General features: G+C 36.4%; 1 protein-coding gene across 9 annotated transcripts in view; it reads right to left on the bottom strand.

Annotated features, from left to right (window-relative positions):
- Window positions 1-23,784, bottom strand: part of LOC129434041 (uncharacterized) — a 117,991-nt gene that overhangs the window by 48,780 nt on the left and 45,427 nt on the right. For 8 of the 9 annotated variants that reach the window (XM_073868368.1, XM_073868366.1, XM_073868367.1 and 5 more), the window contains 2 exons: window positions 19,142-19,282; window positions 9,390-9,449 (listed from right to left, as the gene is read on the bottom strand). In XM_073868368.1, coding sequence (XP_073724469.1) covers window positions 9,390-9,449; window positions 19,142-19,282 — 201 coding nt within the window. The remainder of the gene's footprint in view (window positions 1-9,389; window positions 9,450-19,141; window positions 19,283-23,784) is intronic. The other variant, XM_073868365.1, reaches the window with a different exon arrangement.

The raw sequence follows: 23,784 nt of genomic DNA on the forward strand, positions 1-23,784 counted from the left end.
GGAGTAAATGGGAACATTCATTTAAAAACTTTTACTGATCATTTAACACTTTTTGTAACATAATTAAAAAAATTTGTCCTAAAAAATCTCATTATCACAACAGTCAGAAAACATCAACACTGACATATTTTCAAAATGACATGACAAACCTGAAAGAACATCATTTGGAGATTCTGCACATGCATTAAAATCAAAGTATTATGCTTCTATTAATTAAATTAACATTTAATAAGCATCTGTTGCGGTAATGATAATCAAAATGTTGTGTAAGCATTCTGACAAGACAATATTTCAAATTAACTTTAAAAAAATGATCTTACCTGGTAGCCATCTTGAAGTAACTGGTCCATGTGCTTGGTCACTCAAAATCAAACTTTATTAAAATTCTGTATGTGTGCTTAAAATGTTCTCAAAAAGTGTTGCGGAGGATGAGAACATCAGGCATGGACACATCATTTTCCTAATTTTTCTTCATTATTATTATACATGAATATTCAGTAAATATTTTTTCTGTCATCTGAAGTAGTCTAGCAAAACATCCATTTATTTATTTTCTTAATATTTTTGTGTTATATTACAACATACATAACGCATGTTCAAACACAGCCTGACACATTGCGGTAATGAGAATTTCAGCAGAAAATGAGATAAAATTTTCAATTATAAATTCTTATGTTGAAATTACACATTGTGCAAGGTAGAACACAGTATTGTGTTAATTCTGATGCTTTTTAATGTTACTATATTACACATTTTAAAGCTAAAATCATTAGTGCCGTGGTGTTTTAATGGTTTCGTGAGAATCACCCAAGTACAGATATTGAGGTACGTCTATTTAGTGTTAAGCAGATTTGCAACAATGCAAATTTGTAAAAAAAAAGCGTTATAAAATACAATTATGAATTGAACTATTATATTGCCCTTCTCTATTTCACTGGATGATAACAGAAATAAAAAAGTATACAAGAGGAAAGAAGGTTTTTGGCAGAGATTCTCTGGCCTTGCCCCACGGTGACCTCCGACCCCATGTTAAAGGCAGAGCGTGCAGAAAGACGAAGAAAAGCGTCTGTAGATCAAAAGGAGCTGACAGATGAAGGCGAGGGGTTTGCGTGACCTTGATTCTTAAACTTCAGCTGCGTTTCCAGACGAGAAAACACTGATTTGAACTCCATTCATCTGTGTCTGTTAGAAATGCACTGTGCCACATAACATCGGTTGCTAATTAACGGCAAATCATTAGAAAGCAACCAGATATAGCAACCCTCATATGTCAACAGCTAAACTAAAAAAGTAAAAAAGATGTAAATAGAATTAAGTAAAAAATAAATGGTAAGAAGTAAAAGGTAAACGTTTTTAGATCATTGTTGCTAAGAAGCATAGAGTTGTTTTTACACTGGATGGTGAACTGGGTGGCTATGTAACGGTCATTGGCGGCTGGTGTTAAAAAAATTTTGGGCGAGGCGCAAACAAATTTAAAATCAAAGTTTGTACTGAAGTAATGTAGGACAGTAAGACTTTTCACTTGTTATTATTCTGCCATCAATTATTATCCGTCATTTCATGTTTTAATGATAAAAATTGTTTTCGCTCACGTGTTTATTTCTAATCATGAACTTACAAAACGAGCATATAAGTTAAAATAGGTTATTTTATGTATTTGTTTGTTTTAAACGGAGTTTGAGAGATTGCACGGTATCTTTCTCGTGTGCCACCGCCGCAGCTATTGTCAACTGGCTCCGCTGCCAGTCTAATCTCTCTGCCACGTGACCACACCAAGTAGAGTAAAACTCCATGTTATTCTCCAATGTGCGCAGAGGCAAAGCACCCATCAGAGAATTATTACTGCGCATCACTGATTGGTTGAATAAATCATTTTCAGTGACGTTTTAATAGCATATCAGACCTCCATTGGTTAGTTAGAGAGGGCGCCCTTTCTTGGCGCCCGAGCATAAAACTACACATTTATGATGATATGCGGCACACAATGAAGCTGGCAGACAAAACCTGACACCCACACCTGTACAGAAGAAAGTCATGTTTTTGTCGAACTTAAAACTTTTTTTACACTTGGTAGGAGGGAGGTGCCCAAGCGCCCATAATAGACCAGCCGCCCCTGGTACTGGTACAAGTTTTTAATAACATTTAATATCATTGAAAGATTTCATGTCACTAGCTATGCTTCCATCAACCAATTTTTATGTATCGCATAAAAAACACAATGGAACCGCCAAAATGCACATATATTCTATAAATGCGAATAAAAGCTAATGCGCATAATTGAGTTGGATAAATTTCTTATTTGATAAAAAACACTTTAGCCGAATAAATACCTAGATGCGCATTAAAAAGTCATGTGACTTTGCGCGTTGGACAGCATAGCTGGACTAACCAGCTTATAGAACTCATTGCACAGCACAGTTTTGGAATAAGTTCTGTAATAAAATCACCCTGATTTTATGCACATTTTGAAGTATCGCTTAAGAAACCAGTGATGGAAATGCCAAATTTTAAATAAAAGTCCCCTTATTCTCAAAAAACATTCTCTCACTTCACTTTGACTTAGACGAAAAAGAGTAAATGTGAATAATGGGAGATGGAAACGCATTTGCTGAATAAATTCTGACGTAGTGAACATTAAACCCATGTGACTGATCTTCTAGATGTATCTGCTGACATATGCTGAGTCCCAATTCGCCTACTTATGCTACGACCTAAAAGTATGTACTGTTTTTGTGAGGAAAAAAGAGTATGCACGTTCTGGGCATACTTCGATGACGTCATGCAACGTGAACGAAAACGTGGTTGCCTAGTTACGCACACCTCGACTGTTAACAATAGCCGTTTCTCAATACCAAGTACGCCAAGTTCGGACTTGTGTCCTTCCTAGTTCGGACTTGCAAGTTCAGACTCGGAAGAACGAACTTCTGACGCGAAATGCATTCTGGGAAACTTCGCTGTCATAAGTCCACACAAGTCTCCTCTGATGCATCCTCGATAAACTGGGCGGATCAAGAACACATCCGGGGATTTTATGTGAACTTGGGCTTGATGCGAACTTTGAATTGGAACAGTACTTGGGCCGCGACTGATGACGTTTCACAAGTCCACAAGAACGCAAGTACAGACAAGAACGCATATTGAGAAACAGCTAATATTTCATTCATTCTTATAACTTATGTCCAATATAATTTTATTTACTATTCCCATCTTTTTTCTCATCGTTTTTGTTCACACTACATTTTACGATGTGTTCTACCAAGTTGAGGAGTGAAGCAGAGCGTCATTGGTTCTGACGTTCATGTGCAATGTGTGTAACGAAAACTACTTATTTTAAAGTCAAAATATTAAAAAGTTTATAGTATAACTATTGTTTAACGTATTTTATACTTATTTTTATACTTATATATGACTCAAAAATACCCAGATTAAAATGAACCATGCTTTTACTATAGTAAAAGTGTAGTCACCATGTTTCTTTCGTTGGACTAATAAAGTTAACATTTGTACAGCCACAGTATTACTACAAATAAGCAAGAGGGTCAGTGTGGTTAAGCTCCTCCCTCCCGCACGCAATGGGTTGTGGGCAATTTTAGCCCTTAGAGTGTGCATTGATCTGCACTTCGAATTCTAACCGGAAATTGCAGACCATCCGGGTATCTTTGGAATACTCGTTTCAAAATACTACGATTTGGGACGTACTAATTCTAGTTTCGAATACTATTTAGGACCGATAGTATGCTAATTGGGACTCAGCAATTGTCTTTCCCATATATGGGGCTCAATGTCGCAGCAATGCTCTTGTACCTGTATCAAAAACTCTGTGCAGAATTCAATTTGGCAATTACAAACTGCACTGCTAGTAAATGTATAACTTGCCCAGTCATAACTAAATGCAGTCCTGTCTCCATTTTCTAAGCATGCTTTGTTTTGTTTACTGTTGGTTACTAGGTTCCCAATACCACTTCATTTGCATGAACAACTTGATGGAAACGCACCTATTTTGTATTTGTTTGATTTTCTTATTTTTTTGCAAATTTTAAAAAGATTTTGATGGAAACCCAGCAACTGATATTAAGCACCAGTTTATTAGGAAGTGATGATTTGCTCTCTTCAGCTCACTAAATGGAAACGCTGCTTTATTCGCAAATGTTTAATGGGATATTCCAATTATGCGCATAAGTTTAATACGCAACTTTGAAAGGAAACATAGCTATTGACACATATTTTTGTGAACATCCTACCTTAGCAGCATTGTTTATAACATTGGACATTTAAACAGAAAGTATGTGGACACTTAGATAAGCTTTAAAACAGATGCAGTAGTTTTTGGAAATTCACGGCACATAAGATTCCTTGTCACAAGCGTGTTCAAACACAAGGCATCCCATGTTGAGGAAATTCCTGCTGTGAGAGGGCAGACCCGTATAACAAGATCCATAAAAATAACTGTGGCATCCTGTTGCTATGGTCAACAAACAGCCAGATGATTGATGAAGACAAACTGCTGAGGTGATGGATGTTGTGAGGTATCTCTTTAAAATGGCTTGTCTTGCCCAGGCTCTCACGGACGCATAAAAGGATTTAAACTCTCTCTCTCTCTCTCTTTCTCTCTCTTACTCAGACAGATCAGATGTCACAGCTCTCCGTTTTCCGCACTGTGTGTTTTTAAAATCATGTTCTTCATAAACTTTCAAGTTTATGTGTTTTAAGTCCCTAAGACGCCATATTGGAAAACTATGTGATCAATTTTATAGTGAACAATGAAAACAGAGCAAGCTGTGCTATTGTATCTCAATACGTATCTCAATCATTTATTTGAATTTCAAAAATTAATGATGTGCACCAATAAATCATTCATAATAAATACTGCAATATAAAATTAAGAATTGTAATTTTTTCATTTGATTGCGATTTTAAAATTAAAACCAACATTTTCCTTTATGTTTTTAAACCATTTTAATCATTAAATAGAGCGTCATCTGCTAACATGCTAAATCATTGCAGTCTATTTTTGAAAATTGTGAAAACCACATTGGCGCTCCAATCTTCATCTTAGCACGATCTCACAGAAGGTGTCGGTTCAGACAGTGAATCCTAACATAGAAATAGCTGATGTGGGATGCTCGCTCTGTTAGCATTGGCACATAGAGAGAATGAGACAGAGGTCAACATCCCGCTCACCGGGGGTGCAGATACCACATCAGCAAGTTTTGTGCCCTTTGTTTGGAAACTGGGGATGGAGTGCGAACACACTGTAGCTCACGGGTACAGCGAGTGATGTGAGACACTTATTGAATTACAGACATTTACAGCAACACTAAATCCACTTTAAAGTATAAGCTCTATATTTAGTGACTGTACTGCATCTTACCCCATAATAAAGCTCTGTGGGACCACTAAATGTAGGTAACAGAGAACAACAATTGGGTTGGGATCTTGCTTAAAAAATAACACTTTATTTCTACATTTACTCTCCCTATCAAGCTCCATGCAAAGCATGATGGGAACTGGAAGTCCTCTCCACAGTTTATGTAATGCTACCTTAATAGAATAAAATTCATTTGTGTAGTTCCAACTCAACTGAATTAAGGTGACCCAAGAATTGGTAATAATAATAATGAATAATTAATTGTGAGCAAGTACAGTAAACCCCACCCATTGATTAACATATAATTTGCATACCGGTTGACATTGAAAATGAAAACGAAAACCATGAAATAAAAGAGAATATAAAATGAAAAGTAAACCTTACAATTTTATTTGGATTTTTGTCACGATTATTGCTTAAGTATTAGTAAAATGAACCTTTAAAAAAGATTTGTATTTCCTTTTCACGTTTGCCCTTTAAAATTTAATATTGGTTGTCTTGCCACGAGATTATAGTGAAAATTATATGTCTGATCACCATTTGCATTTATTGATCAATTTACAGTACAGGGAAGATGCATTATCACCTTGAAAATTGAAATGAAATCATTTTATTTAATTTTCAATTTTGGATGCAGTTTTGTATATTGAAATTGCAAATCTGGTTTGAATTTTTATCATGTTCAGTTATTTAAAATTGGCAGAAAAACCTTGCAAAAGGTTGAAATCAGGACTGAAGCCCTGCAGAGAATTTATCACCCCAACATAAAATTAACAACAGAAAGAAGCTGTAATTGGCAGGCCATTTGGTACCCAACAAATAAAGTTTACAACAAAGTTAAAATGAAAGTTTACAAGAGACAAACTCCACTCCATTTCTATTCTGAAATTAATGTCTCTTGTGGTTTTTGGGTCTGACGCCTTTTGATGGCCGCTTTGAAAGAAATGTTTTCAGCAGCAAATTAGGATGTATTTTATAATTTGACCGAAGAAATCATGCCACAAATCATAATTACTCTGTATCTGACTCTATATTGTGTTTATTCCACATAAAGCTGCTATGTAACAATGCACATTTGTAAAAAATGCTATATAAATACATTTAAATTGAGTTCTATTTGTAATGGAAACCCAAACACAGAGAAAGAACATTTAGGGGTGGTTTCCCGGACAGGGTTTAGATTAATCCAGGATTTGGCCTTATTTAGAGTATATTAGGTCATTTAAGAAGTTTTTACAGACATATCTTACAAAAACACTACAGGCGTGCATCTTGAGACAAAACAGTGGCACCGATACATGTTAAAATTAAAAAGGACAAAGTGTTTTTAAATTAAAGCAGCTCCTGGAACTAGGATAATCCCTGTCCGGGAAACCGCCCCTTAACTATACACACTAAAGAAGTTATAGACGGTTTCAGCAGACGGTTACCAACATAAACAAACGGCTTTCGTGCAACAAACGAAACTTCCGGTAAACGGAAGTCTGAATAGGTTGTTCCTATTCTCATAATGAGTAATGGGTGTGTTTTGGGCGTAACATGCAATAAACCAATGAGAGTCTTAGCTCTCATTCCCTCTCATTGCTCTTGCGCCATGTTGTAAACTGAAAAACTAAGCGTAGGAAAAAGAACACCAGTTTAAGATTCATGTTAAAAATTGCGTTGTTTTTTTATTTGTATTGAAATAGTTTTTACATTTGGTTCTCTTTAAAAGTTGTATACTTTTAGTAATGGAAGTAAAATTAGCAGGCTTTTAATTGCTGTAAATGTATGAATAGCCTACATGGTCAATGTAATCTCAAAGAATATTTTACAAATATGCAAGAAAAGGTTTGTACACTAAAAATACTTAATGTGTAACAAACAGGAGATAAAAAAAAATGTACAAACGTGTGAAGAGCCGAAACTTTTCAGCACTCGGACAGCGCAACGTCATCATATAGTATAAATCCGTGGTTTCGCATTAAAAAAAACTAATGCAATATTTGCATTTGTTTAAAGTCAAACATTCAAATACTTACCAGGCTACAGGTGAAGCAGCTCTTTACTCCTTTAACATATCGTAATCGGTCCTCATTTATGTCCAAGAGACTCAATTATAATCATTCACATTTTAATCCTTTAATTTTTATATTTAAAAACAGTTGTGTGCTGCTGCGCATCCATGTGTGTGATAAGCACATTGTCTTGTTTATACCTCCCTGCTGATAAAAACAGCATCTAACCAGCATGGACCAGCATGGGAATTATGCTGGTCTATGCTGGTTTGATGCTGGTTTAGCTGGTGGTCACCAGCATACCAGCACCAAAACACAACATATGGTCTTGCTGGTTTTTTCAGCAGGGCTTTCGTACTATCTGTCACATTTTATAGTTTGGCTGGCCCTGTGACTTCTAGTCAGGTGCGACTTATAATATGTCCAAATTAATTCATATAAACCAAGAGAAATCATTACCGTCTACAGCCGCGAGAGTCCGCTCTATGCTGCTTCTGTATTTATGTAAATCAATGGATTCAGTGATGTGGAATAACTTCGGGACCTTTTTGAATTTTAATTTGGCTTGTTGTGTTAATTTAGCCTATTCAGCCTCCCAGGTATGTTCGATATGCTGTTGTGTTAGCTGAATAAATGGTAATGTCACATTAACATTTACGGACACCTATTCGGCCTGCTGTTCTGTGCTATAGTTTAGTTGAATAACTTGCCTTTCCAGATTAAATGTCTGTTCTTCGGCTTGGATTTTGTGAAATCATTTTCTAAATAAAAGGGACATGTAGTCCACTGTGACTTAAATATGTTTTTTCCTCTTCAAAATGAATTTTTGACTGATGCAATTTATACTCCGGAGCGAGTTGTAGTCCGGAAAATATGGTAGGCGCATATTACTAACTCGCTCTTTGAATAACAAAAACAATATTGCATAATTGACTTTAGACAAGGTTTTAGTTGGTCAATGGTGTAGTCTATTTTAGTTGCCTCAAAATAGTAACGCCAATACACACCTCGTTTTTAGACCAGAATGGGCGCAAATGCGTTTGCTTGGCACTGAACGTGAAAATGATAACTGCGGCAGGAGTTTCCACCTGTCTAATGTATTTTTATGTCTCTTCTGCTGCAGAAGAATTCTGTAGCTTAAGGTTTCAAATTATTGTAGATCATTTATTGTGAATGGTGTTGTCTATATTACAAGAAAAAGAAACACAATACGAATCAGTCTATTTAACCACTCTTGACCAAAAACACCTCAAAAACCACTGGTGTAAGTATTGGGGACAAACCCTTTGCGACTAACTGTATTGGGGTCTATGCACACTAATGTTATTCATAATTGATATTAATGGCTGAAGCGAGTGGCGTGTGAGTGATACAGGCACGTTCATAGGTTTCTCAGCTGGTCTCGCCTCGCGTGTATTAATGAGCTTTTCCCTTCATCGGTGGATCTCAGGGCCGGGCTGCTGACAGCAAAGTTCACAGCCCTGTTTACAGTGCAGGTGAGAGATGCTTGGGAAGAGGTGCCACCTCCAGGATAATTAAAAAACCCAAGCGCTCACCAAGGGGGCCGTCCTTCAACTGTCTGCATGCTGTTCAGGGAGAAGACTGTTTATGTACTCTAAAAATGGTTCACGGATGTTGAAAAATGCCTAAAATAGAACCCAGTCCTCTTTTCCTAACAATGTGTGGTAAGGTTTTATTGATTTATGGTAATGACAGTTGCTCATGTGCAATTTAAGAGTGATGTAATCTAATGAAACAAACCATAATAGATAAGGTTTTTTTTATATGATCCGGAGGAGATTAATGTAATAAATTTGCTTAGTAAAACAATTGTAATATCATGTATTTAGTATATTAAAATACAAGAGGTTGCGTTATATTTTGAACATGCTAATATGACTAACAGGTATTGTTAGGCACAATCCATAGTGGAGTATCATGGAGTAACATGGCCTTGAGTTCCTTATTGTTTTTACTAAACAATCAAGAAGAGGTATAAGTAAAGATGAAAAAGATTAACATACCATAACAGAAGATGCTGTGACGCTCTGTGTGTCTTCTTCAGGCCCCTCTTGATCATCACTCTATACAACACAATAAAAACAACTAATACTGTATATAAATAGACCTAAAGCTGCTTTTAATATGGATATAACATCAACATTTAAAAATGCCATCCTATCCTCCAACTCATTCGACTGTTTGAGTTGTTTGTCTATTCCATTCAAATACAACCCACAGAAACACTGACTAAATTAGCACCTCTACCAGCAGGCAGGTAGGGAAGGGATAGTTCACCAAAAAATTTTAATGTTCGATTTATTTACCATTTATTTATTTATCGATGTTTCCACCACAAAGTGTTGACCAGTCAAAATGAAAGAAGGCAGGAGTTTCTGTTCAGAGAATCCGTGAATGACTTCCAGACAATTGAATTACACATCTGAGCAAGACTTCCAACCAGTGGGGGGGGGGGCATACAAACTTGAAATTAAACTTTTACTGTGGCAATGCAGGTCTGTAAATAGCCATTTATCAGGTGATAAATATCATGCTGAAAATTTTACTGTTGAAGTCAACTAAATCATGAAATACATTTACTATGAATGTGTAAATCTGAGTATAATGTGGGTTTATTATCAGTAATGAACTAATCATGGTAATCATTCATTTACACACACACACCAGAGTTTGCGTTAGACTATTTCATTTGAAAATCCCGACAGTCAATTATCCATCATTTCACGTTTTAATGATAATAATTGTTTTCCTTCACCTGTTCATTTCTAATCATGACCTTACAAGACCAGCATTCAAATTCAAATGTGTTTATTTATTTGTGAAGAGAACATATGATGAACAGAGACTGTGGATCACTTTACATTTAACATCACATGAATTTAATGAATTGTTTTTTCTCACAGTGACAGACAGCTGAGGCGATTAAACACACAAACTTTGTGCTGAACAGGCAAATATGAACAAATCAAATCACAAAATATTATTGCGATTAAAATAGCAACAGGCGTGTAAAAATCTGAATTAAATTAAACACTGTGTATCTGAAACCATCTTGTGTAATAAACGCATGAAGACAGATAAATGCAGACTCTTGTCATTAGATTTTGTGTTTCTGTATCTAGCAGTTACATGGCACAGCGCGGTTATGAGACTCTGAAAACGATCCAATCACATGAGGTCAAATACATAAAAAACTATTCTGATTCGCTGACAACATAAGTGGGAGGGTTTGGGGCGCACAGTCCTGCGCCCCAGGGCGGATCCCAAACCAGCCAATTAGAGCTCAGCCTCAGGTCACATGTTTTTACCCTTTTTACTAACACTCATTAGGGGTGCGCCCCAGACACACAAACATGACACACACAACGAACTCAGTTTTGATTTTTAATTTTTTTAAATAAATGATAACATGACTAACAGTGAAATAGTACAATTAAACGATTTTATTTTGTATTAATTTGCATTATATATTCAACTTTTTTGTAACATGTTGAAGTAGCTTTCTTCTCTGGCCAACTTTGGGGGGCGGCGCCCCCTTTTGCTGGGTACTGCCCGCTAGAGGGCGCTTATCCCTAAAACGTAACTGTACACTGTAAAAAGTGAAACGTTTGATCAACTAAAAAAATTACTTCAATTGGCAACACCTAAATAAGGGCCGGACACACCAAAGTTTTTACGCCCGCGGCCGGCGCATGTTTTCAATTGATTCCAATGGAAACTCTGAAGTTAAAGCTGAAGTATCACAGCTACCAAAGCGCTCGACTGAAAAACAGCTGGCATTCGGCGTCCTCAAGGCGTTTTCAGCCACGTTTAAAAGTTTTGGTGTGTCCAGCCCCTAAGTATGTTTTTAAGTGAAAAATTGTTTAAGTGAAAAATGTGTTTTAAAAAGGAAAATTTTTCATTACAAAACGAAACAGCACAGGACAGAAAACACAAGAGCAATAAATAAGGGAGAAAATTAAGAGGGCAACAGGTCAGATGAATTAACAAATAACAAGATAATTACAGAGGAGATGAGGGGGTGGAGTCTGGAGATGAGACAGGAAAGCAAACAGGACCAAAGGCCGGATTGATCACGACAAGGAGCGGGTTTGCTGTGTGTTGATTTGCCTATTTTAACAGACACGCTGCCTGCGCAATACGCGCGTATCAGGTGCGGTCCAACCACACCGCAACCACACGAAGACGTAAGGCTTCGGTTGAAAAGGGCAGGTGTTAGTCACGCAAAATAATTTTTAATTTGCGCAAGTGTGGAGCGATTTCACCAGAGCGTGATGAAATTGTAGGTAAGCAGAGCACAGAATTGAGCAAAGCGGTCTGGTCCAACTTTGAGCAGTGAAGCGGAGTTATGGGGCATACACACCAAACGCGAGTTTAACGATTCAACGAGTAGATTACATACAAAGTCAATGCAAACACACGATCAGATGCGTCCTCACGCGGGGTGATGCTAATGACGCGATATGGACGCCGCATTTGCTGCAAAAACCACACTATTCGCTTCAAACGTGTCTTTGCCCAAGTTGAAAATATTCAACTCAAGCAAAAAAATCGCATTGCCCCGTGTTTGGTGTGTACGTAGCATCAGCGAACACCCACGTGAGCAGGGAGTGGAATTTCTCACCGCTCAGCTCTACTCACATGCTCTGGACCATGTGCTACCACACAAAACACATGGGCTTGTCATGATCCTGCCACAAGAAGCAAAAACTATGACATGAAGGCAGGACCATGACAGTTACCAATTGAAGTCATTTTTTAAGTTGATCCAACTTTTCACTTTTTACAGTGTACACTCAAAATAAAAAAAACTTTTACTTTTGCCAATTTTACTTAATTCTTTCATGTTTTGATAACTTCAAAAATAAATTTAATAATGTGACTTAATCTAGTTCATTCAACAAAAAAGTATGACTTGTCAGCTTTACTTAATACTTACTTGTTTCGCCAACATAACATTGTTGCATAAAATTAACAAATTAATAAAACCAATACAGACTTGCATCTCATTGGCTGAGGATTTTGCAGTGATCTGTGATTGTTGTTTTGGCACCCTCTTGCAGAAGTAGCACCATAAGATAGGCCAATGAGTCAATGAACATGTTCTGATATATTTAAGAACAAAACAAACAAATGGTTTGAAATGTAACATTGCATTTCAAATACGTTTGTGATATGTTTGATAAATATGTTCAGTGTTATGGATTTATTAAATCCTAATTAAAGGAGGTGGAGTTTATAAAATGGCATTATTAAATGTTTTTGTCATCATTAATTAAAATGTTCATGTACATTAACTCAATTTTTATTTGTTGACTCTACTTAGGTTTGTTAAGTTTATTTAAACTCCTTTTGTAAAATGAACTAAATGATTGTTTGTTAAGATTACTTTACTTTTTATATTTTTAATTAAACCCAACATTTCATTTTTCTGTAAAAAGATGCTTGCAAAATTGACCTTTGAGGTTAAAATGTATAAATGGTAAAAGATATCATGGTTATGACAAGTTATTCACTTATTTTTGTAGTTTTTCTGCAGTGAACTTCTTCATTTATTTCCAATACATTTATTGTAATAATGTTAATTAATAAAGAGCTTTAGGCCATGCAACAAACCAACCGGAACGTAACAACTTATAATCCTTCATAATGCTTCACGTAAGTGGACAGTGAGCTGTTTTGACATGTTTTTATGATAACAGAGTATTTTCTGGATGATGGGTCGCTCTTTGAGGATTATGGGTAGTTTAGTTCTTCATCAAGTATTCTGCTTTACATCACTTTATTCCTTAAATAAAGTTGCAATCACACTCTCCTGTGACTTCTATAAGCATACAAATTACAGATTATCACATTCAAGTTTTATAATTTACATTCAAAGAACATATTTCTGCATGTAGAAAATACAAGAAAATCCTTGTACCTGTTTTCTTTTTCCCAAACAGCATCTCTCTCTCTCTCTCTCTCTCTCTCTCTCTCTCTCTCTCTCTCTCTCTCTCTCTCTCTCTCTCAGTTATGAGAACACTCTCTGAATTTCAAATAGACTTCACTTAATATAGAAAATAAATGGAGAAAGTGAAAGCTGGTTCTTTCATTTTATTCATCTTTACTTTTTTCTGCCATTATGGTGTCATATTACGATTTTTATCACATCCGAGATACAAATCCTACATGCATATTGTGGCGTTGTGTTGGTTACCAGTTTTTTGTCTTTCTTATCTACACTTTAAGTACTCTGTAACAAACCAAACACAGGTCACTTGAAATATTAGTATGTGAAATCTGACATCCCATAGCTTAAAGGGATAGTTCATCAAAAAATTACAATTCTGTCACTCACCCTCATGCTGTTACAAACCTGTATGAGTTTCTTTATTCTGTTAAACACAAAGATATTTTGATAAATGATTGTCAGCACACAGTTTACGGTACCCACTGACTTCCATAGTATTTTTTCTACTATGGAAGTCAGTGGGTATACCGTCAACTGTTTATTGCTTACACAGCAAAATCAGCAGTGTTAAATCTGTATACCATTATTTATTAATGAATAATGTTTATTTGTTAGAACAACACGAGTATGAGTAAATGGTGATGACAGAGTTTTCATTTTTGGGTAAAGTATCCTTTTAAACTTTAAGTAATGTGGGATGCAATGGCAGTTTAAATAGTCCAAAAATATATGTAGCTTTTGTCTGTTGAACTGTGCTATATTTGAGATACGATGTCTATCTTGTACATTGTTTTAAACATTAATGAACATGACTTTAGGCATGAAGAGAAAGAAAAGTAATTCTATGATTAAAAGCCTGCAGTTAAACATGGGGAATTGTACAGTTTTATTCATAATCCATGAGATTTAGCAGGCCATTTACATATCTAAATGATTTACATATGGTACGGAGAGCCTCAAGTCATAAATAATTTAATATCGCAACATTTCCTAAAGGAGCAGCTCATCAGGGCCACATTTAACTTTAATTACTCTGTTAAAATCACAGTTATGATTCAATAACTCTCTCTGCAAAGTAAATGTACCTCAACAAATTACTGAGAAAAGAAATGCAGCAGATAAAAAGACTGGGGGAGGGTAAAGAATGTGTGTGCGTCCGTGTGTGTGTTTTAATAATGCAATAAGACACTCGGTGCTTTGTGTTACAGTGATTTTGTCATGGGTAAATAGGGTATTTTTAGACACAATGCAAAGCTAGTTACCTTTATTATTAAAAAATAATAATAAGTAATAAAGTATACTTTCAATACGTTTAAACAATACTTTTAAGTAATAATTTTATTCTTAAAAGTAATTTAAGCATTTCGAGTTCATTGTGAATTTTAATTCAAATATTGCACCTCAAGAAGCTTTTCGATGCATTGCTTTATGGCAGTGATATCAAATGCTTATTGGCTCTTGCGTGCTACATCACTGATTGCAACGTCATATTTCAGTCAATGTACTTTTGAAATTTGAAATGTGTGCCTTTACAGAGTCAAGCCGGATTAACGTTCTCATGGATTAATAACTTTAATACTCTGTACTTCATAAACTCCAGATAGAACCGCAAATTTATGTATAAAAAGAGTTTAGGGTAAGGTTTAGGGAATTAGGGTGATAACTCTATCGATAAAATGGTTAAAGGGAAATTATACAGCAATCTTTATAAAAAGATTAAAATTTGTAAATATTTTACAATTTATAGCTGTAAAAATTTTATAATTCTACGCTTCTATCCAAACATGCAAAAAAGTGTTATTCGTGTTTTTGAAAGTTACATATTAATACCACGTATAACAGTGAGGCTGATATATCCTGGGGATCAACCAATGACCTTTGCATTGCTAGCACAACATTTTACCAATTGAGCTACAAGAACACATTATAGAGCCTTAATCTATAACAATAATAATATAGAGCCATTGGTTCAGCCCAGTTACAATGAGAAAAATCTGGCCGATTTATTGTGGACATATCCACCTTATTAAGTAAGCGATGACGTATTTCCTGCAATACTATCTGTGCACAAAACATCAGGGATGCACGATATATCGGCCGACGTATCGTTATCGGCCGATAACTGCTTATTTTTAATATTATCGGTTATCGGTCTCATAGCAAAATTAGGCCGATAAATGAAAGTCGATAAATGATGGATTATTTTGGTTTGTTGAACCACTTCACTTGCTCATTGCTGGCCATGTGAAGTTTTGATTGGTGCTTTCTGTGACATAGCACGAAGATGACACGTGTTGCGGGCTTAAGAAGAGTATCCTAGGCTAGTGCAAAGACAAGATGTCCGCGGTCTGGGAGTTTTTCATTGTGAAAATAATATGAATATTTATCGGCCTATATATATCGGTTATCGGCCCCCAAATATAAAGAGTTATCGGTTATCGTTATCCGCCAAAATTTCCTTATCGGTGCATCCCTACAAAACATGATTAACTTTTTCCCTGCCATTGACGGGTTATCTCGTCAATTGAGAGAAAACATATGCATAAAAACGTACCCAATTTATAAAAAAAACTGAAGCCAAAACATTCTTTACTAATGTTAAACTCTGTGTATGTTTTGATAATTGTTCTGAATCTGATCTCTAACAAAATTCCTTCACAAAAATGCAATTATTTCAGCTTTTTGCTAAAAAATTTGAATTTTTTAAGAAAAATACCCATATTTAAGAGTGGACTAGCCGTGACATAATATATATTATTATTATATATTATATATATATGTATATACACACACACATATATATATATATATATATAATGTATATAACAATAATAAATAAATAAATAAATCATGTTTTCAAATTCAGATAAACCCTAAAAAAATAAGATCACCATCAAGCCGTCATCACGTGCCAACAGAACAATGCCCACGGAGCACATAAGCGAGATAATCAGGTTTTGGAATATGCAATGTGATTCATCTTATACTAATTAAAAAGCGTGCATGCCAACATTAACATATTAATTGAGGTTCAAGCGAAGGGCTTTTCTGATGAGGAAATTCAAATGAGTCTTTTTCAGGAAGAGAATAGAAATTGAGGTAACAGAGGGATGAAGATAACACACACACAGACCCCTGTGTTACCAATGGCCTTATCTGAAATAGTGCCTCATATGTGTGTGATCTGACATGCCACCCACTCCTATTATCAGACAGACATTTAGAAATGAAAAACCCATTTACTTCCATTTACATCCAGCGGGCCTGTGGGAGAGAGCTTTCTGCCCCACAATGCACCCCGGGACTGTCAAAGTGACAGGACGGCGCACAAGGTCAGCGAAAATTACCAGAAAACCACTCGCTGCGCTTGTCTGAGGACGTAGACGACATCGGCTTTTTGTCTTGTAGTTTAAGAAGGGCCATTTTCTCATATTACTTGTCCCGACAGCGGCGTAGCAAAACAGCAATGTTTTAGTTAAGAGAAAATGACTTGGCCGCTTCAGTGAGGTTTGTATGATTGTAAGAGCTTCACCCGATGACAACAGCTTCATGAAGTAACAGGTTCAGGCCACTGATCTGACATTAAAAAAGATACCTTCTTTCTACAAAGAGTAACAGAGGAGTCAGGCTCCGTTAAGCGTGAAATCGCCGGAAAAAGGACAAATGTATCTGGTTTCTTTTTAGATTACACCACAGTGGTCATAATATTGTCTTTTCAAGATAGTAGTTGGGATTTCACTGCAATACAAGATGCTTTGGTTTTAAAGCTAAAGTGTTCAAAATTGTCTCAAGTTATTAATTTCTGAGTTATACATGTTGCTCATTCGAATGCCACGCAGGTAAATGAAAATAGCAATTTACCAGTGAAACAGTAAAATCTTTCCACAATTTTGGCACCCATATTTCTTTGGCCTTTGAGGGTCACATCAACCAGCAACTGTGTCCCCTATACTTATAAAATGGTTGTAACATCCCTGCTTCTTCTACCTCTACATTTAAATAATCTTGTTAATGTGCTATGAGCAGTATGGCACAGTGTACTATCAGAAATCACTAGCATTCACCCACCTCCACCCCAGCTCCACCTGCCTACTGTAGATCTGTTTAGAGGATATTTTCCTAACCCTGCAGCAGCATCACTTGCATGCTGACAGCAACATGTGTGAAATTCGTTTTATCTGAGCTATAAGTAATCAATTGCTGGGTTAATTTCCCCAGATTTTATAATAAAAGTGTGACTCTTATTTAGGCCTCCTTAGGTCGCAAATGCAGGCTGCATCCATCATTACACGCCTGGTGTATTTAAGTTAACTGAGTATTACATTCACAAGTCATAAGCATGTTACAACAATATACGATTAAAAAAATAATAATAATAGTCAACTAGAAAAATGTTAATATTCTGAAATAAGACGGTCTTCATGGTGTATGCAGCCTGCAAATGCGACCTATGGAGGCTGCAGACTTCCGATTGGGAAACGCGCCCCTGTATTAAGTGAGCTGACCTCAGCTCTAGGTCCAGCTACAATAAGTAAGCTGCTATTTTCATTTTTACTGGGTTGTTTTTGTTTTCAGGAATTGACCCATCTTTAAACCCATCATCTTTTCTTGATTCTACAATCACAACTTATGCTTTCAAAGGAGTACCGAGCAATAGCATTAATAATAATAATAATAAAAAACTAGGTCAATTGAGGGAGTGACTCAATTCTTAAAAGCTGACTGATTTGTTGTTGTTTAAAGTTGACAAACTAAACTGAAACTTTATTTTTTTATTTTATTACATGGTCTAATTATTTTTGTCCTTTTTATGAAAATTGTAAACACTACAGTACACTACACTTTGTACTAGGGATGCACCGATAGGATTTTTTTGGGCCGATACCGATTCCGATTTAAACAGACAACTTCTGGCCGATACCGATGTCGATACCGATATTAAACACTTGTATACAATACTATACAGTTGGTCTATTAGCTAGTTTATTTCTGCATCAAATTATTTTTACTGAACATGGATTGGATCTAATTAACATTCAACTGACCAACATAATAAGAGAGGCACAAATTAAGCTAAAACAAATATACTAAGACAGCATGACAACCTTCAAAGGTGGTTTTTGCTATTCAGCATTTATTTTATTAACAACATCAACTCATTTTTTACATATAATGGATTTCTTTATGCAGTTAATTAATAAACAATCGGTATCGGCCTGTCTCGTGCTATTGCCGATATGCAGATGGTTTCAAATTCATCAAAAATCGGCCGATAAATATCGGTGGCCGATACATCGGTGCATCACTACTTTGTACATTGTAATGTTCAGTCTTGTTTAATAAACACTTATGGCAGTTTTTCCAAGTGTTCATTTGTTTTTTCCTTCCTGAAATGTTTCAATAATTACCGTACCGTGGACATCATACCGAAATACTACTGTACCGTGAATTTTTGATACCGTTACATCCCTACTAAAAACAAATTTTTCTTTCGCATTTGTGAAAAATGTCCCGTACACACCACAACTTTGTTATAGTTGTAAAGTAATCGTGCGTGCTTGTAAACAGGACATGTAATACACGTGCATGACGTCATCGTTTTCACAGATGTTCGTTTTTGTCATTTACACGAAAACAATAAGTGTTTTTCAAAAAAAGTTTGCGTTTTCAGGACCTCAAACGCCATTGTTGTGTCAATGAACAATCAAAACGCATAAAACTTTTTCAGATTTTGGTTGTTATGTAAACAGCCCCTAAGATAAGAACATCTGGCTTGTGTGTGTCTGTGTTTAAGGCACTAACTTTGCCTGAGATGAGAGATACAGTGTCGCTCTTCAGAGACTGCAGATCACTGCTGGTGAACTCGGTGCTATCGCTGGGACTGACATTACTGGATACCATGTCCACCGTAGATAACATTGTGTTCTCTGACTGGTTCAAGTCCTGAAACACACACAGACAAAATATCAAGAAAAAGAATTACAATGATGTCACTGAGTTCGATTTTCAAATTAAGTTTTAAAAAGGGACATATTATGAAAATCTGACTGCTATAATTGGATCCCCAGTGCTTCTATCAACCTAGAAAATGTGGGAAAAGATCAACCAAGTAACTTAGTTTTGGTAAACCATTCTCTGCAAGCATGTAAAAAAAGCTCATTGAAATTTGGCTCCCCTTGTGATGTCAGAAGAGTATACTACCGCCCCCTTAATCTGCACTATCCAACCACGGTACCGCTGTTTAGTGCAAAGATCAGCTCATTTGCATTTAAAAAAAAAACATTTTGCTCACACCTACAAAGTGGATATTTTAACATGTTATGATAAATCATTTGTGAGGTATTTTGAGCTAAAACTTCACATACATACTCTGGGGACACCAACGATTTATCTTAAAAAAAGTATTTTGAAATGTCCCCTTTAAATAACCCATGACATATTTAAGTCCATGTTTGTTACCTTTGAGCCCATCAACATGTTAGTTTACCTTTAAAAGTCAAAAACATTAACTTTTAAAGATATAGGGGCAGTTTCCCAGACAGGGTTTAGATTAATCCAGGACTAGGCTTACATTTAAGTAGTTTTACAAAAATAGCTTACAAAAACATTATCTTGAGAGAAAATTGAGAAGATGTGCAAGATGTTTTTAAAATAAAGCAGCTCAAACATGCATTTTAGCCTGGGACTAGGATAAGCCCTTTCCGGTAAACCACCCTTTAGAAATGTAAACTTTTTTCACTTTCTCTTCCAAATGTCTTTCTTTTCTGACAAAAGGGATGAAAAGTATTGATGACCATAACAGAGAATTACAACTGTAGTAAATGTTGTTGTAGCAAATCCAACCTGATCTCATGGGAAAACCCCAATGCCACAGCGGCAAAAGCAGATTATGAATTAGGGTGACCATACGTGCCATTCTTCCCGGACGCATCCCGTCCAGGATTTTCGTGCCGCGATACCTCCAGATGCGCGTCAACGTTTCTTTACATTGACTTAAAGGCGGAGTCCATGATGTTTGAAGGCCAATGTCAGTGGCGGTTCTACACGGAGACCAAGGGTGGCCCGTGCCTCTGTAGACATGTCCCTGGCCACCCCTGTGGCCACCCCGTGCTGACCAAATAAAAAAGTATAAATTTATTTTGATTTTACACGCGAGCGCCACAAGCGGAACTAATGCGACGCAACGTTCTACACGGGCAAATTAGAGCGACGCACCCAACCACTGCACTGTTGCTGGCTGCGGGTGCTGCTCGGCGAGTGTCTCAATTTGTTCCCAATCTCCCGATGTTGTGAATGTGTATGCAGGTTCGGGTACTGGTAAGGACTCTAGCTCACTTGACACTGGGATACTTATTCTCCTGTGACGTGGCTGCGCGTTGTGATCATTCACAGCTGTTACTCATCAACAACCGGAAAAACCAACATCTCGCTAACTTTTTAAAGTTTACACATTGTAAAAAGCGCTGTAATTATGCTCTTACATATACGTGCATAAAATTGGAGGAATATTATTAAATGTTACATATAAAAATCTTTACAATTTAAAATAAATATTATTTTAAATATTGAGTAGACTGTGGTCCCTAACTGTCTAGCAATGTGTGTTTATATTTAAAGTAAAACAAACGTTTGTCTTTATAAAAGTTTGCATTTCATACAGTTTATTGAGTAGGCTCGCGTGATTTTCGGTTGGAGGGCTTTAGAAAAGGTCACGTGATTTCCAGTAAGGGAACATAGGGACCATCGATGCTCACTGGTTTTTGCGTTGCATGGAATTTTTAGGTAACTAACGTTTGGCATAATGGCAGACTACCTAACCACAGTGCCCTGACTACTGATCAAGGGAGCTGATGAGACCCCAGCTCCTCTTTTGCACCTGCACTCACTCTTAAATAAATATGTATATGATTGTAAAGTAAAATAAAGTTTAAGGGGTGTTTTCCCGTACAGGGATTAGTCCTAGACTAAAATAAATGTAAGAGCTGGCCAACCTCAAAAAAACTAGCAATGCCATAACTTAAAATACATCAGTGTCCTTTGTTTTGCTTCAAAATGCACACAAGTAATGTTTTTAGTAAGGCATGTTTGTTAACTAGTTATATTTCCTAATTAAACTAAGGCATAGTCCTGGCTTAAACTAACTCCTATAACCACCACCCCTATAATCTTTAAATATCATTTCTTGCCATTTTTTAATGTCCCCCTCTGGTAAAACACTGGCCCCTCCTTGGCCCCCCTAGTGAAATTTGCCTAGAACCGCCACTGGCCCAATGTTGATATTTGAAATCACCTAAACAAACTCGCCCCTACCCCAATAGAATGTGGACCTTCTGTTGAAAGACACGCCTAACACATACGCAACCCGGAATTTTATTTGATTAGATTGGCTATAAGTGTGTTTTGGTAGTCGGCCCGTCTACTTTTTCAAAGCGATTTTAAAACATCGTGGACTCCGCCTTTAACATTGAAATCACTTGCGCTTCACCCTCTACCACGGCTGATGTAAACGCAGCATTAGAGATTAGCTTGTTGTAAACTAAAAGGTTGGAATGTACGGTAATAATTACACGATGATACAAGTTATGGTAAAAAAATATTGTTATATTAAAAAATTGCTATATTTAATGAAAAAAATATTGATCTTAAAGGCAAGAAAACTGATTAAACCATTTAATGTGGTCTTTAAAATATTCCAGGTTGTTTCTTTACAATGTTATATTGTTATATACACTCTTAAAAAATGCTGGGTTATTTTCAAGGGTTGAGCCTAGCCGTTGGGTTAAATTAACCCAGAAATTTTTTATATTTGACCAAACAATGAACTTTAAAAATGTCTGGGTTATTTTTGACCCACAATGAGCAAATACCGGACAGAACACATGCTGGGTCAAAAATGACCCAATGTTGGGTTGTTGTTATGCAACCATGGGGTATAATAACCCAGCAGTTGGGTTAAAACAACCCAGCATTGGGTCAATTTTAACCCAACGTTGTGTTTTGTCCAATATTTACCCATCATGGGTCAAAAATAACCCAGACAGTGTGGGCAGCATAGTTAACGCTAGGTTAAAAATACCCAGTGTAGGTCTAATGTAAACAGGAATTGTGCATATGTAAACACAATGATTCCTCTATTACAATAAAACAACATGAAAAACACCTCAGCAATCTATTTCAATAAACCACCTCTTTCAGCTCACCACGACACCCTTTAAAATCCCCTCATCTGAAGCTAATTATCATATAAAACAACTCTTTTACTGACATGATGCGAGTTACATTCATTCTAGCCAGGGAAGGAAATTAAAGACTTACTTTACTTGTTGCATGGCATTACAGGCCAACAAACAGTGAGAGGAAACAGTTTAATATCTCTGTAATTACCCATGAGAGCTCATTACTGAGAGACGCTCATCATAAACACTCAATACTTTCAATGAAAGAGCATCAATCAGTTTATTTACTCTGGAGAAACAGCACGGCAGCATCTTTACACAATTATGGAACCAATTCACACCATTGAATGCTCAAACCTCTTAGTGACAGCTTCACAATAGCGTTGATTGATAATCAGAACTTAAATAACTATGAAAGGAAACACACACGCAAAAAAAACTGTTAATAAATCTTATGAAGAAGCGCCTGGCCTGTATTTAGCCTTTCATCAAATTCTTCCTATGTCAAAAACCTTTTTAAAGGGATAGTTCACCCAAAAAATTAAAATTACCTCATGATTTACTCACCCAAGCCATTCGAGATGTAGTATATGACTATAATTTCTCAGACGGCCCTATAATAACTATCTTAACTAGTTAAAAAACATGCACGTATCCTTTTGGCTCATCAAAAGTAGATATGTTAATCTAACATTACCAGAAAATTACAATGAGAATTACTATTAAAACTTTCGATTGTCCTGTTCTTCAACAGACGTGTCAAAAAAGCAGCTTAAACTCGGTGGAGATGTACAGCCTGAGGTCTAATTAACTTTCTGCTGAAGTATTCGAAGCCTGCGCTTGACTGGTTTTGATCAGTATCATGGAAAAACAGTAAAGCCGAGCTTCAGGGGAGTAAACCGCGGTGCGAACGACAATGAGAACATTGTCATAATGACCATCTGTAAATATCACACGGCATTACACATCTAAAGCCTCTTCATGCGCTTTAACATCCAAGAGTCAACTGAATAGCTCGAATGAAAACGGGGGAGAGATAAACTCGCGGGGAAGATGTTGAATGTAAAATAACAAGAGGATCTTGTGTCAACATCAACGCGTACATCACTGACAAATCAAAGAGAATATACAACGCTGTGATTTCCATGCACCTCGGCAGGCAAAAGCTGTGCGGGCGCGAGCGCGTCTCTGACAGCCGACGACTGCGGGTGAGTCTCTGAGTTAGCTCAACTTTTTAAAATCACGACGTTAAATACGCTATGACATCGC

The sequence above is a fragment of the Misgurnus anguillicaudatus genome, chromosome 6, assembly GCF_027580225.2.
Source record: "Misgurnus anguillicaudatus chromosome 6, ASM2758022v2, whole genome shotgun sequence".
Taxonomy (NCBI): domain Eukaryota; kingdom Metazoa; phylum Chordata; class Actinopteri; order Cypriniformes; family Cobitidae; genus Misgurnus; species Misgurnus anguillicaudatus.